Consider the following 17590-nt stretch of genomic DNA (forward strand, 5'->3'; position numbering starts at 1 on the left):
TAACAACCATTATTTTTTCAACATATTCAATAGGATCTCTTTCAATCGGAGACAGACTCTTCTCTATCCCACATCACACCGCAAAAGAGAGCAACATTACTTGATGAACATTCACCCTTAGGGATGCAGCTTTCAACTAACAAGAAACTCAAGTCTGTTATGCCTCAAGAAGAAGATGGACTCTAGATATTGTTGTTGAATTAAGAACTATATATATAGTCTATCTATAGACTATTAGATGAACGTTTTAATTTGGTTGTTATTTATATTTCTAAACAATTTGCATACATTTATTCAGGATTTGGTTATTCTCCTATACATTCATTTCAAAACTCTTGTGGTTACGACATGATTGTTTATGAAAAATTTAAATATATCATTGATTGCCATATAGATTATCCTCATTGTTTTATGTTTAAGAAAATATTAAACATTAAATAACATGTCTTAACCTAACTGTTATAAATTATACATAACAAATAAAATATATATAGATGTTTAAGGTAATATTAAACATTAAATAACATGTCTGAACCTAACTGTTATAAGTTATACATAACCAATAATATATATATAAATATATACATATATACATATATATATATATATATATATATATATATATATATATATATATATATATATATATATATAAGTAATATAATAATTAATATATATCTATATATTACTTATACTATCTCGCATGAATCAATTTACGCATACAAAAATAGTTCGTCGTTGGTGATATAATTAATATGTATGTATGTTTATACTAATGTTTTATATTTTAAACATCTTCTTACACACATTTTTATTAATGCATCCGTTATAAATAACTATACATTTTTAATGCATCCGTTATTACCCATATATAAATAAGAGAGGGAAAAAATATACGACATTATATAACAATTTCTATTAATGCGTTAGTCTAATTTAGTAAATATTATACAACATATTTTAAGAGAGAGAAAAAATATACGGCATTATAAAACAATTTCTATTAATGCATCCGTTATTACCCATATATAAATAACTATACATTTTTAAGAAAGTTCCCTAATGCATAGCAAATCAACTTTTTAAAATGGCGTTATCTATATATAATCAGTAATATTTTGTTTCCAAAGTTGCGCGATATTGAAAAGCTTAATAATAGGCAATTATTCTTTGATTGATTCGGAAATAATTTGAAACATTCCTATTATATGATTTTCGTAATAACTGTTATATATAAAACTACTAAGGAATCTTTACCATACTATACTCTATATAATATCTCCACAAAAAACGTACATATATTCTTCACACCTTTAGACAAATTAATCTTACAGTGTTCTTATCCTTCAAATATAATATCATATTCTTATTCGTTAATAATATATAGATTGTAGAAATGAGTTCTTCTACTAATAAACGTGTGAATAAACGTCCAGATTACGGAAAAGAAAACGAAATTTGTGACAATACTCCATTTGTTTGTAACAATTCAAGTCAAGTCCATGATGCTAAAGTTGCCATGCAAAGGAGGAAATCAATTTTGAACGATAAGCGAAGTAGAAGCCAAACAACACCTTTACTTGACATTTCTAATGGTAAGTTGATTTATAAAGGCACTATTTGTTGTCAATATATTAACATTTTGTGCAAATTGTATAGAATAATAAAGCATTTAATAATGAATTAAAGTTATTCATCATGTAATGTTCTTACTATAACATACATAAGTCAATCAAATTGAATATATCTTTAATTTATCATGTATATAATTTATATAATTATTAATAATTATAAAGAAGTAAAGGGAAGACTACCTTCTTAATCTTAATATCATAATATGTTTTAAACATATTTTCTTCAATGGCCACCATCTTCTGCATGCAAATCAAAACCTCAAAAAAAAAAAAACATTTATTGTATATATAAACTTATATATAATGTAGACTAACGCATACACAAATTGTATATATATATAGTTGTAGACAATTTTGAACTCATTCTAATTATACACAAATTATACAGTTTACAAAAAACATAAATGAGGTTCCATGCATGCAATGTAAATACGAAATTTATATCTTAGATTTGAATTATTATCTTTTTAATTTTAAAATAATATATATATATATATATATATTATTTTAGAAATATACATATTATATACATTTATAAATTATCTTAAATATTTTGTGTTACATTTATGTGAGAAGTTTAGATATCCATATATCCTCAATACGATATTATTTTTTAAAATATATACGATTATTATTAATCTATTATATCATAAATATTATCAACTATATTTATAGATTGCGGAAGTGCATACAACAAAAAAATAATTCAGATGACATTGTATTTTTTACATATGTTAGCATATATTTTGTAGGTACATTGTATTATAACAATTTATACTTATTATTATGTATAGACCACAGATTTAATTAAAAATAATTCATATGTTGTAATATACTAATGGTTTTTGCTAAGTTGTTATATTTGTAGTGTATATATTTTCGAATTATAACTAAAGAAGTCATGATAGTATTCTATTATAATAGTGCAAAAGCCAATTTGTTAGATTGTATTACTATTTCCCATATATATATTAACATTTTCTGTTCAAACTAAAAAGATATATAACAATATAAACTATTTTCTTACATTCTTATTATGCATATATCTGTGGAATTTTATGCAATAATAAAGTAATAAATAAACAAATGAAGTTATTCATCATGAAATTTCCTTAATATAACATACATAAGTCAAATTATTTGAATATATTTTTAATTTATCGTGTATCTATATTATATCATTATTATTAATTATAAAGAAGCAATGAGAACACTACCTTTTTAATCTGACTATCATGATATGTTTTCTCACATTATTTCTTCAATTGCCACCATCTTTTGCATCCAATCAAAACCTCGAAAAAAACAAACATAACTTATGTATTTAACTATATATGAAATGAACTATAATTATGAATAAGCAACATAAAGAATAACTTATGTATTTAACTATATATGAAATGAACTATAATTATGAATAAGCAACATAAAGAATAACATGTATTCGCATAATTAAATCAACTATAAGTATGAAATACATTAAATTGAGGATATACATGCACTTTTTATTGTATGTTCTTTATAAAGTGGTAATTTTAGATTGATAAATTTATCATATATTCATGAAATAATTTAGGTACTAATTAGTGAAACAACAAAATTTATACCTAGATTATAATATTTAATCTTATAATTAATATTTCACCAGATTTGTAACATGCATGAGAAGAAAATATCATATTCATAGAACTATAATTAATGACACACACTATATATATATTTATTCTAATGTTTTTTATTAAGTAATTATTTCACTTTTATTTATCAATATGGGATAGTGAACTGTAAATTGTTTTTTTTTTTTTACATGCATGCGAAATATTAAACAGATTCACCTATATTACTAAACAAAGGAAATAAATTAAACAAAGCTAATTTAGATCAAGACATTAATCATATATTAATGAAATAATATAGGTATTAATTAGTAAAAGATTAAAATTTAAACTATATTATACTATTTATAATTATAATTTAAATTTCATAATTTTGTGACATGCATGCGAAAAAAAATATACCATTCATAGAAAATAAACACGAAACAAAAAAAATGACATGCATTCTATATTCAGATACTAAAAAAACAAAAATTAGATATTCAGATCTAGGATATTGAACTTATTTTTTGTTTTTTTAGATGCATGCGAAATAAATATACATATTCATAGAAATAAATAAAGGAAAAAAAAAATTGAGGATATAAATGCATGTTTTTTATTTCGGTTTTTGAACAACTGAAAATTGTAGATCTATAAAATTATCATATATTCATGAATATATAGTATTATTAATAACAAAAAAAAACGAAATTGATAAAAAAAAACCACAACACCTGTAAATCCTCAATCCTTGAAATAAATCGTTTCTAACTAATTTAAGATCGAGACATTAATCATATATTAATGAAATAATATATGTTTTAATTGGTAAAAGATTAAAATTTAAACTATATTATACTATTTAGAGCAATAATTTAAATTTCATAATTTTATCACATGCATGCGAAAAAAATATACACATTCATAGAAAATAAACACGAAACAAAAAAAATTGACATGCATTCGATATTCAGATACTAGAAAAAAAAAATTGATATTCAGATACTAGGATATTGAACTTATTTTTTGTTTTTTTACATGCATGCGAAATAAATCTACATATTCGTAGAAAATAAAAACAGAAAAAAATAAAAAATGAGGATATAAATGCATGTTTTTTATTTCGGTTTTTTAACAACTTAAAATTGTAGATCTATAAAATTATCATATATTCATGAATATATAGAATTATTAATTATTAAAAAAAACGAAATTGATAAAAAAAAAACACAACACCTGTAAATCCTCAATCCTTGAAATAAATCGTTTCTCCACTTCTTCTTCAATGGAAATCAACATCAAATCCGTCGTGCATGCGATAATATCTTCCCAAAAATAATTTCTCCAATTTCTAAATCCCCTTTTATGATATTAAATCAGAAACCAATCGTTTTCTCATATTTCTGCTATATTTTTTGTGCATCTAATTTTTTTTTGTTGTGTAATTTGTTTGAAAGAAATCTGGAAATAAACGTTTGGCAAAGGAAAGTTGCCATTTTTACGTGAAGATGATGAATGTTCGAGAGAAAGAGAGAGAGAGAGAGAGAGAGAGAGAGAGAGAGAGATAGATAGAGAGAGGAAGAGAAGATGAAGCGGCAGTTTATATGAATTTTGTTGTAAATTTTTGGTTTGCCAAATTTATTTATACTTAGGTTTTTAGTGTTTTTTTTTTTTTAGAAGGTTTTAAATGTTTAGTTAAGGTAGTATTAAGTAGTATGTAAGGAGTATCACATTAAAAGTTATATTTAGTTGGATATGTATAATGTGTTTTAAAACAAGTTATATATATATATCGATTTTTTATTTATATTGGGGTTGGAAATCTTATTTTTATGTAAACTCTTGAATTACCACTTTTATATTTTGTTGATAAAGAGTACGATATTGACGTCATTTACTATGGATTTGATATGCATATTATTATACGGCCAATTTAAATAAATCAATTAATCACTCAATAAATAATTCGTTGTCGCACCTATTTATAAATCATGCGAATATGTTATAAAAAAAACATATAGTTATTGTGGTATACGTTATATGTAGGTGAACATGTATTTAGTTATTTAAGGTTTAAGGTATGTAGTATTAGGTAGTATATAAAGAGTATCACATGAAGGTTATGTTTAGATGGAATGTGTAATGTGCTTTAAAACAGGTTATATATAAGATTTTGTATCTATATTAGGCTTGGAAATCATACTATGAATTTACACATTTATTTGAAAATATAGAAATGTCATGTCCTTATTAAGCGTTATAATTTTATTTCATTCATAAGTGTTATTTTATGTAAAATAATAAATATATTATTACCATCCATTTAATATTGTTTCATACATATTTAACAAAATTGTTAATTCATACAAAATATTATTATTTTATTTGTAAATGAACGATATAAATGATTTAATGTTTATTCACTGGGCAAACGTGGCAGTCCAAATTTCGCTTTTAGTATACTACATTGTAATTCTTAGATGAACCACATAACTATTTTAATTTGCTTACTTCTATGCTTTGACAAGAATAACTTACTATAACATAAGTAGAATTAAAAGATTAATTAAATTGAATGTAAATATGAATTCAAAACTATATCTTTTATATCCACCAATTCATGCTATTAACATGGAAAACATTTCTTATTTTAGTTACCACTCCTTCACTCAATGAATTGTTATCAAAAGAAGCTCAACAAAAATATGCAAGACAAAAGAGGAAGTTCATTATGTTAGAAAAGCGTGCAAGATTTACGCGTTCCTCGACTCCTATACGACCACGAAATAATATCACCATGCCAATCAACTTACCTCTTAATGGATCTTCATCAGGTAGAAATCGCAATTGTATTAAGTAATTAACACATATCATCCAATGATTTTCGACAATAATTAGTTATCCTTTTGTTTTTATATATGCAACTAACATTTTCGTTGTCTTGCAATTATAAGCGGTTTCTTCAAGTAATGGATTATCTCCTTCATCGTCGACAATTATAAACTTCTCTACTAATTCTTATGTAACTCCGATTCCTAATGGTGAGTGTATATAGTGTATTTAACTTTGAAAACGTATTACTTGCAAGATAGTAATGTAAAATTACTCTTAATGCAGTGTTTTCAACAAGTGCACCATCTTCAAGTTCACAAGATTTTAATTGTCATGTGGACATCACAACTCAATCGCCATTAAGTGCTATAACAGATATTAGTTTCGGTTAGTTTATAATAAATTATTCCCTTATTGATTGTTAATTTGTCTAATAACGTTACCGTATAAACAATCTATATATATTTTGAAAAATTATGTGCTTCAGATAAAGAACATGCATCAAAGATAGCAAGGCATCAACGAAAACTTATAATTGAAGAGAAACGAAGTTCTGGTAATAAATTAATCTATTAGAAATATTACATGTTTATACTATTTCAGTTTTGGCATAGTATGATCATAAATACATAATACGTTGTGACCAACTAACATCACCTATTGTCGCATGAAATAGCGTCTACGCCATGTCCTCTGTCAACAGAAGTTATACAACCTATGAGATTATGTAGTTCATTTACATCAAAGACACGTGTTATCCGAAGTAAGCAAGTCCTTCAATCGGTTTCAAAGAGAATAATTCCAGGTATGTTATAGTAAATATTAATTAACTAATACAGCACCATAAATAGTAGGCAGATAACTTATACATTATTAAACTTCTTTGTTTATGCATTAAAAACAAATAGTTTGTATACAGATGACAATGATGTTGAAGGAAATGATATGCACGTCGACAGCAATTTAAATTCCAATGCGCGAGCAGAAACAATTGGTCCAGGTATAAGTAATGCAGTAAAGCATATATTATTTTGGTATATTTTTTGTTATATCGTGCTTTTTTTAAATCAATTTTTAAATAAGAACACATGTAAATCCTATAACGCATACGTATCATATATGCTTTTTGAAGAGGCATCTAATGATGGTGACATTGTAGTCAATGGTGCGTTATTAGACTTACATATTGTACTATCATGTTAAGAAGTTCATATAAAACACTATTTAAAGTTATAATTGTTTCTTTACTGTAGAAGGTTATTCAGATTTGGGAGATCCCACCTGTGTTTGCGAGTTCTGTGGAGCACAAATGTGGTTTGGTGAACGAGTAAACAAGCGAAATAAGAGTGGAAGACCAAAGTTTGGGATGTGTTGCATGCAAGGAAAAGTGCAATTACCTTTACTTAAGCGTCCACCCCAACTTTTGGAAGATCTATTGAAGAAGAGACATAGTAGAAGTGCGCACTTCCTTGATAATATTAGGGGGTATAACATGATGTATTCTTTCACTTCTATGGGAGGTAGAATAATTGCACCAACTACTCATGGGCGTGGTCCATATACATACAAGATTGGAGGTCAAAATCATCACCTGATAGGCAGTTTGTTGCCGAACGATGGAGCACGTCCTAAATTCTCTCAACTATACATATATGATACTGAAGAAGAGGTTCAGAATAGGATGAGTGCGGCAAGGTATCGTGCTATTTTACTGCAAATATTTGAACATGTTATTTTGTTTTAAATGTAATATATACATCCTGATTCATAATAAAGAAATGCTAACGATTGAACGTACTATATTGCTTCAGTTCTAAAGACCCAAATAAATTTGAAGATCGTGTCGTTGCACAATTGAAGGATATGATTGATCAGCATAACCCATTGGCCAAGAGTTTTAGAATGGCTAGAGATCGTTTCGAATCAAACAACGGCGAAGACTTAAAACTTAGGCTAATTGGAAGAAGGGATTCTGATGGAAGGACTTATAACCTTCCAACAACATCCGAAGTGGCCGCGCTTATAGTTGGAGACATTGATACAGCAGATAAGAGGGATGTAGTAGTCCAAAGGAAAAATGGAAGATTAAGGCAGATATCTGAGCTTCACCCATCGTATTTACCGTTACAATATCCACTGATTTTCCCATATGGGGAAGATGGATATCGAGTAGATGTTATGCATAGGGACAAGACCGCATCAAGTAGTTCTACGAATAAAAGAGAACGACTTACTATGCGTGAGTGGTTTGCATACAGGATGCAAGATCGTGAACATGAAGCTGATACTTTGTTATTATGTCGTCGGTTGTATCAACAATTTTTGGTTGACGGCTACACTATGATTGAGGCAGAGAGGCTCTCCTTTCTAAAGAATAACCAACAAAGTTTAAGATCAGATAATGTGAAGAATTTAAGAGGGGCTGTGGAAAGAGGTGATACAGAGGGATCTTCCAATGGCAATCGCATTGTTATACCAGCGTCATTCACAGGTGGACATAGCTACATGAGAGAGAACTATCAGGATGCAATGGCAATTTGTAGATGGTATGGTTATCCAGATCTGTTTATAACCTTTACGTGTAATGCTAAATGGCCAGAAATAAGCAGATTCGTTCAAAAAAGGGGACTCAGACCCGAGGACAGACCGGATATCATCTGTCGAGTCTTTAAAATGAAGCTCGACCAATTGGTTAAAGACTTAAAGGAGAATGAGATATTTGGCCGAGTTAAAGCTGGTACGTATAAATCAAATGCGTTATAATGATGCTGATTTCTACATCTTTTTCTCATTTTTAATATATATTCTTATTGAATTAATTGAATTTCATACTACTTTACAAAACATTGACTACATTCAATAAGTTGGTCTACTTATAATGTTGTTTAAATAATGATACATACATATTTTCTTCTTTCTCCAGTTGTTTATACAGTTGAGTTTCAAAAGCGTGGCCTTCCGCATGCTCATATACTTCTTTTCCTGCACCCCGCTGACAAATATCCACAGGCAAGCGATATTGACAAGATTATATGCGCTGAGTTACCAGATCCAATTGAGGATCCAGATTTATATGAGACTGTTACGGAAATGATGTTGCATGGTCCATGTGGTCCCTCCAACACTAATGCACCTTGCATGGATCAAAAAAAGTGCACAAAGCATTTTCCTAAAAGATTATTGACGAAACAAAGGTTGATGAGGAAGGATATCCAGTTTATAGAAGAAGAGATAACGGAATCTCGGTTGAGAAAAACGGAGTGCATCTTGATAATAGGTTTGTTGTTCCTTATAATCCACAACTGCTTCGTAAGTATCGTGCCCATATAAACGTTGAATGGTGCAATCAATCCAGATCGATAAAGTATTTGTTCAAGTACATAAATAAGGGTTACGATAGAGTGACGGCTGCTGCTTATCAAAACAGAAATAGCAGCGATGATCCACAAAAGATTGATGAGATTAAAATGTATTACGACTGTCGTTACATATCTGCTTGTGAGGCAGTGTGGAGGATATATGGATTTCCTATTCACCATCGAACCCCTGCTGTTGAGAGATTGAGTTTCCATCTACCTGGGGAGCAAATGGTTGTCTACACTGACCATATGGACGTGGAAGATGTACTTGATAGACCTAATGTTAATAAGACAAAGTTTTTATCGTGGATGGAATGCAACCAAAAGTATGAAGAAGCAAGACAGTTGACGTATGTAGAGTTCCCCACAAAATTTGTTTGGAAACAACCTACGCGAGAATGGGCACCTAGGTCGAAAGGTTTCTCACTTGGCAGGGTATACCATGTCACTCCAGGTTCTGGTGAGAAATACTATCTAAGAACGCTCCTTAATTTTGTGAAAGGTCCGACGTGCTACGAGGATATAAGAACTGTTGATGGTTCAGTGTATCCAACCTTCAAAGAAGCTTGCTATGCAAGGGGGCTGCTTGATGACGACAAGGAATACATAGACGCCATAACAGAGGCAAGCTTTAGAGAAACGGGGCATTATCTAAGGAATCTGTTTTGCATGTTACTTATGTCTGGTAGCTTATCTAAACCAGAAGACATATGGGAAAAAACATGGCACCTACTATCTGATGACATTCTATATAAACAACGTCGTATTCATAAAAACAAAGGTACATGCTACAGTACTATGCATACTTACTTTTTTTTATCGCTTTCTTGCATGTTTAGTAACTGTGCAACGAAAAAAAGATCACGATGACATATATGAAGGCATCTAATATTAAATCTTCTCTATCGCGTTGCAGATTTAACTCTAACTGATGAACAAATTCAAGCGTTTGCACTGGCAGATATTGAAGCTAAACTTCAAAGTAATGGTAGTAGTCTTCGAAAATTCAGTGAGATGCCATTTCCAGATGAATTAGTCGTGTTTGAAGGTCAAAATAAGCTAATAGCGGATGAGCTTTCATATGACATACCCTCCTTAATTCAAGAATATGACAAACTATTTCCCTGTCTAACCGAAGAACAACTAATGGTTTTCAACGAAATAATGCACTCTGTTAATGGCCAATCAGGAGGTGTGTTTTTTGTATACGGATATGGAGGGACGGGTAAGACATACATTTGGAGGACATTGTGTGCTGCAATTAGGAAGATGGGTGAAATTGTTTTGCCAGTAGCATCAAGTGGAATTGCGTCCCTACTTCTTCCAAAAGGTCGGACCGCCCATTCAAGGTTCGGTCTTCCACTCAATGTTTGTGAAAACTCTACGTGTGTAGCTATTAGGCCTGGTTCTGACTTAGCTGCATTGCTCATGAGAACAAAGCTAATTATCTGGGATGAAGCACCAATGATGCACAAATATTGCTTTGAAGCACTTGATAGGAGTTTAAAAGACATTATGCAAGCTGTTGATCGAGATAATTTGCATCGACCATTTGGAGGTAAAGTTGTTGTCTTTGGTGGTGATTTAAGACAGATTCTGCCTGTTATACCCAAGGGTACCAGGCAAGATATAGTATTTGCGACCTTGAACTCTTCGTTTCTATGGGATTCATGTAAGGTTTTGAAGCTGACACGCAATATGAGACTTCAATCATGTTCTTCTTCGTCTACCGCTAATGAAATAAGGGACTTCTCAGAATGGATACTAAGCGTTGGCGATGGCAGAGCTGGAGGGCCCAATGATGGAGAAGTCGATATTGAAATCACTGAGGATATTCTTATAGACGGTGGAGATGACCCCATATCAGCGATTGTCGACAGCACATACCCTTCACTCACTGATCACCTTTGGGAAGCCAAATACTTCCAAGAAAGAGCAATTTTAGCTCCAACTAATGAAATAGTTGAGAAGGTTAATGATCATGTGTTGTCCACAATTCCAGGTGATGAGAAAATTTACTTGAGTTGTGATGCAATTAGTAAAGATGAAGGGAACTTAGGGGCTCATGATATATATTCTACTGAATTCTTAAACACAATAAAGTGCTCAGGCCTGCCAAATCATAGTATTAAGTTAAAAGTTGGTGCTCCTATCATGTTGCTTCGTAATATTGATCAGACATCTGGATTGTGTAATGGCACGAGGCTGGTAGTCAAGCATTTAGGCAATCGAGTGATTGAAGCTACTGTCATTTCAGGGAGCAATGTTGGTGACAAGGTATTCATCCCACGAATGACACTAACACCGTCTGACTCAACAAAATTTCCTATCAGATTTCAAAGACGACAATTTCCTTTGACTGTGTGTTTTGCCATGACAATAAATAAAAGTCAAGGACAATCATTGTCGCACGTCGGTTTGTATTTACCGAGGCCTGTTTTCAGCCATGGTCAGCTATATGTCGCTATTTCCCGAGTCACGAGCAAAAAAGGACTTAAAATTCTGATTTGTGATAAAGAGAATAATGTGTGCAAAACAACTACAAATGTTGTTTACAAGGAAGTGTTCCAAAATGTATAACTTCATACACATTTTTGTAATGTTTGTTAATATAACTTTTACTTATTCTTTCATTACAGTATTTGTTGTCTGCTATTGGTTTCATTGAGAATTCTGTTTTATTAAGCAAATCACTTCCCGTGCATTTTTGCACGGGTCCCAAAACTAGTTAATCATATATAATATTAAAGCAAGAAAAATTTAGCCTACGTGGCAGCCCCATATTATTTCTCGCATCTCATTGCTCCTTTGATTTTTCGATCCCTCTCATTCACTTGCCACATGTCATTGATTGAAGTAATATTTTGCAAATCATCTTTGCTGATTGAGGCAATAAGGCATGTATGGGAACAAATCAATTCCTTCAAATTCTCATATTTGCTACAATTATATTATGATTGATTCTTCAACATGGTTTGGTGATTCTTTTCCAAATCTCGCATTCTTCTTCAACACAACCATAATATAGTAGCAAAGACATTTATTTTGTATAATAGCTGCCAAATTCTTCATCTTTGCGAAAATTCATTTTTTTTTTTTCAAAGTATTGCAATATATTTGTAAAACATAGAAAATTGTTTTCCTTAGATGAATATTTTAGATTTATAACTACAACTTATGACAATATCTAATTGAATTTTATGTTACTCATATTTGCATTTTACCTTTTCAAATATAAATCTTGAAGGTATTTTGATTCGTTATAAAAATAAATTATTACATTCAATGATAAAGCTTTTGTTTAGTATCAAAATAATCTCTATTATATAAGCCAAGGGGAAGCTATGGTGTCCCACTTAAAAAAGTCCAAAATATCACTCACATTACCTTAGCAATTAAATATATTTTACAAATTCAAATAAAGCATATACCATAATAAGGAACTTTTGCAAATTTAAAAAAACAATCAATCTTATACAACTGTGAACATGTCATATTCAAATACATATAATTCAAAATAAGGAAACAAATACACTGCCTATCAAGGCCTAACAACATAAAATTTATAACATAATCAATGCAAATCATAAATTACGTTTGACAAAAAAAATGAAATTTACCATAAATTAACAAAGACACATTAAAAAACTATTTAGGATAACGCATTAGATAAATTTGTTATTAAAAATACAAATTTAATGCGTTTCCCTACTAGATAAATTATAGTAGTACATAGGATAAATTATTTTGTCGCTCTTTTTTATGTCTTTAATATTTTATTTAATATTTATAAGTATTTACACCATGATATCCAAGATTGTATTATCACATGTTAAATTTATGAAACAAAATTTTTTATAATATAACTTACAATTCAGATAGTTTACCAGTTGGCTATATATACAAATACATGCAAAAGTCCCATTCTAATAATTTTAAAGATGCTTTGCACCCATTACATGAAGAAAAAAATGAGAATAGTCACGAATTTACATATTTTATTTTATCGATTAAAAAAATCAACTTGAAAAGTTAAAGTTTCGTAAAACCTCACTTTTTTCAAAAAGAAAAAACAACATCCTTTTTTTATTGCTTTTTTTCTTCATAAAAAAGGCATAACTTCCAGATAAAGGAAAAAGCTTGCAATGAACCCAACTAATTAACAACTAAACGATGTATAATTATGGATGCGTAAATCCTAAATAATTTCAAATAACAAAGCTAATTAAAATCCGAATATTACAGGTAAATCAATTTATGAATATGTATTAGCATATTTGATTAAACAATGTAGAAGAAACGATGAACAAATTCCAAAATAATATAGTAAAACAGAATAAAAACAATTAAGACGAAGTATAATGAAATTCATTATTGAAGGGATAAGTGATAACTTGCACGATGACACAAGATAGAAGGCAACATGAATAAAAAAGTATATCCTTGGAAACATAAATTAATAATTGATAACGGCAAGAAATCGTCTCAAACTTGGACTCAATTCTTTATGTCCTTCTTCTCTAAAATCACCTTCAAATCCATAGAATTCATCAGCTCAGATATCAAAATAAATTAAAGAAAATTAAAACGACATGCAAAGTTGGGGGATTGCACTTCAAAGTTTAACAAAATCTAATAAAAGATAGAGAGCGTTGTTTGCTTTGCCTGAATTGTCCAAAATTGATGTCTTTAATTTAGATTTAAGGAAAAAGGATTAAGATCAAGAATTTTGTTGGATGCTTTTTTTTAATGGATAAGGAAATTCAGTAGAATAGAGGATGGTGTGAGCCGTAAACATAACGTTTGAAGAGAATATGATCAATATTACCTATTTGTGTGTTTGGATATGGTATATGATTTAGGAAATAACAAGTGGGACCAGTTTAACGAGAAAACACGTCTAGGAGTAAGACAAATTATCTATAAGAAAAATCTTTACTAAAAGTTAAAAAATATTAGCAAAATTATTTGCTAAGTTAACTGCATCATAGAGATTAAAATTATTAATGAATATGTCATTTATTATAAAATAAATGAAACATGGGGCCTGGGGGGCAAGGATTAAGGAGAGGATAGAGAGAGAGAAAAATAAAAAGAGGAACTCATGTGATGAAGATAGAGTTAAAGATTGAGATAGAGAGAAGTGCTCCCTCCATGTTTTAATAGTTTACCCACTACTTTCGGCATAGAGTTTTTTTTTTTAATGAAAGGATCGACATAGAGTTTTAAAAGAAATAGATATGTGGGTCATAGAAGGAAAGATAAATTATTAATTTATAGGCATATCGTATATGTTGTGGGCCAACAAAAATTGAGTGAGAAAGTTAAGATAATAATAAACAAATAGTGAGACCATTCCAAAAAAATAGAAAAAAAAAAATGTATAAGCTAATAAGGGATAGCTCAAAAAGGAAAGTGGGCAAACTAATAAAACCAGAGGGAGTAATTTTCAATTAAAGTAACGTGTCATTTATTATGAAATATCCTAAAACAACAAGTGTTTTGTGTATTTTAGAATGGATAAAATATATTTATTAATTAAATTACTATTGAAGTTCTTAAAAATTTCTAATAAATAATTATAAATTATCTTTTAATCCTCAAATAAGTTTCATGGGAGTGTAAATATTTGGGTATGCATGCACATATAGTTGAGCTAACATTCGTAATTGTAAGAAGTAATTCGTTGCAAACTTTACTTAGATGGGTAACGCGTACTTTAAATTATTTACCCAGTGTGATGATTTTATTATGTAACATAGTTAATATAGTTAATTGTTTAGTTTACAATTAAATTTGTTTACTATTTTATTAATTGTTTGTGAATTTGTACATCATATTAATATATCATATTTGAATGCAATCACTTTTAAAAAATAGGCAATCATTACCATTAAAATATAAGTATATTTATTGAATAAAAACTTCCCGTGCATTTTGCACGGGTCCAAAAACTAGTGTCATCAATAAACAAGATCTTTGATACAAATAGTAAAAACCAAACTTTAAGCTCTCATCAGAGAGACTAAATGATTAAATTCTCACTAAGTGTACTTGGAGAGGGTAAAAAGGGATTATTATTAACAAAAAGTAGAAAAAAAAGAGTGCATAAAATTAAAATTGGGGCTTATATAATCATGAATGATGGTGACAGTCTCGAACTGATTGAAAAAACACTAGAATTTTAAGAGTGGGGGAAGAAGAAGAGAGAGGAAGGACTATTTTTTTTTTTTTGTTTGTACCTAATTTGAACAAAGACTTGTGATTTTAAGAGCATAGACAATGGTTGATCCAAAAATTTGGATCATTAATTATTTTAATATTTTCTCTCTCTTCCACCTCACTTATGATCTATCATTAATTTTTATGCTTTTCTTACCCACAATGAATGATCTACAATTTTGGACTTTTTAACCATTGGATTACTTTTTTTAATACCATTAGATTGATGCCAACTCACCATGCATGAGGCCTACTATCTATTCTCTTTCATAACCTTTGACTATGATCCAACAATGATCAGATCATTGTAATGATCTGATCATCCTTCTCTCACTCCTCTTTTTTCTCTATCCTAATTCTTTATTATATTTTTCTCCCTCTCTCCTCATGATCTAGTTTGTAGATCATGGGGCCTAAGTGTAGTTCTGAACTTATAATTGAGTTTTTTTTTATATTTAGTTATGATTGAGTTTGACAAATTGTTATTATTATATTACAAATATTGTCTTACTTTTACCCTAATTTACTAACTAGCCTTATATGTACGCAAGTCTGCAAAAACATATAGAAAATATATATTAATTATTGTGTGTAAGAATTGTCTTTGCATTTTGTTTTTCCAAAAAACTGATGTTCAATTTAAATGTGGTATTCTCCTCCCTCATTTAAATGAAGCTAGTAGGATTTGTTCTCTTCGGCATAAAACATCTTAATTGAACTGAATTGAATTGAACTGAATTAAATTAAACTGAACTGAAATGAATAGTGATATGTGAGAGTAAAAGTATTGTCCAGAGCTGAACTGAACTGAAAATAAGTTGTGGAAAACAGACCCGTAGTTATAAGTACCCCTTTTTCTTTTCTATTTTTGGTGTTCTCTATATGTTGTCATATATCCCCTCTATGTTGCCATATATCATATAGATGAACTGAGTTAATAGGGCAGGCCAGATAGTATAGTCCAATCCCCTATAATGTTAGCTTTTTTTATAGTATCTTTTTAATTTAATATAATTATATTTGTGATTCAATATATTACTTTTTGTACAAAAATTCATACTATCAAATAGTGTTACAACTAGAGGTAACAAACAGGTCATGTCACAATGGGTCTATTTGCGTCAACACAACCTAGTCGTTTTGATTTGGGATTAAGATATTGAGATGATTTTAATAGGGTATTTTTCAAATCATTTACATATTAAGTCTATAATTAGAAGCAATAAAATAATAACAAAAATAAAATATTTTTAGTCAACCTTACAAAATAACATATAGGAGATACTATTAAAGTAACTATTAGAGTATTTAGAATAAAAATAATTACAATAGGAGGATTATGATTTATGACAATGAAGATAATCTAACCCTTTTAATTATATGTACCTGATATGACAGGAAAAATTAGGGTATGGATTTTGATGATAAAAAATAGGAGGGATTTTAAAAAGATAAATATTTGAGTCATTGATTTTTTTTATTATGTGTTTTGATTTTTTTTATTACGTGTTTGGATTCTCTACAGTTCCTTTTGATTACCACCAGCAGCACAAGTAGCAGGAGCCCCCTTATTCCTTTTATTTTCAGTTTTTAGTTTATTTTCTTGTTTTGTTGAATAAATTAATATCTCTTTATTAGATTTCTTCAAACCCTGTTATGGGGTTTTTAGTCTCTGTTCTGGAGATCTCCTTCTCCCCTATGGGAGCTGTGAGTGTGGTTGTTTTGTTTTTAGGTATGAGAAATTGTTCTTATTGGTTGAAGTTCAAAACTCAATATGAAGGTATTGGAATCTCGGATGCGGTTAACATGGCTCGATCAAGAATGCTCTTCCCAAACTATGTCAGAATGATAGACTTCAAGGGGGCTGCGCTGTATTGCTCGATCTGGTTCATTATAGTTTCTTCGAAGACGAATTTGATTTAACCTTGTTTAATTGTATCTTGTT

General features: G+C 29.5%; 1 protein-coding gene and 1 pseudogene across 1 annotated transcript; both read left to right on the plus strand.

Annotated features, from left to right (window-relative positions):
* Positions 1 to 1396: 1396 nt before the first annotated feature.
* Positions 1397 to 8237, plus strand: LOC125496795 (uncharacterized). The gene is made up of 8 exons (XM_048642388.1): positions 1397 to 1595; positions 6350 to 6451; positions 6552 to 6620; positions 6741 to 6869; positions 6984 to 7064; positions 7318 to 7759; positions 7876 to 8122; positions 8223 to 8237. The coding sequence occupies exons 1-8, from the start codon at positions 1397 to 1399 to the stop codon at positions 8235 to 8237; spliced, it is 1284 nt and encodes a 427-aa protein (XP_048498345.1).
* A 62-nt stretch (positions 8238 to 8299) lies between these two features.
* On the plus strand, positions 8300 to 12003 carry LOC125496425 (uncharacterized; annotated as a pseudogene).
* The last annotated feature ends 5587 nt before the right edge of the window (positions 12004 to 17590 follow it).

This window comes from Beta vulgaris, chromosome 4, assembly GCF_026745355.1.
Source record: "Beta vulgaris subsp. vulgaris cultivar EL10 chromosome 4, EL10.2, whole genome shotgun sequence".
NCBI classification, from domain to species: Eukaryota; Viridiplantae; Streptophyta; class Magnoliopsida; order Caryophyllales; family Amaranthaceae; genus Beta; species Beta vulgaris.

Bases quoted from the DNA above. Each gene is read 5' to 3' on its own strand.
- LOC125496795 (XM_048642388.1), top strand. From the start codon at position 1,397: ATGAGTTCTTCTACTAATAAACGTGTGAATAAACGTCCAGATTACGGA. The intron at 6,452-6,551 runs GTTAGTTTATAA...TATGTGCTTCAG, and splicing joins TATAACAGATATTAGTTTCG to ATAAAGAACATGCATCAAAG. The intron at 6,870-6,983 runs GTATGTTATAGT...GTTTGTATACAG, and splicing joins TTCAAAGAGAATAATTCCAG to ATGACAATGATGTTGAAGGA.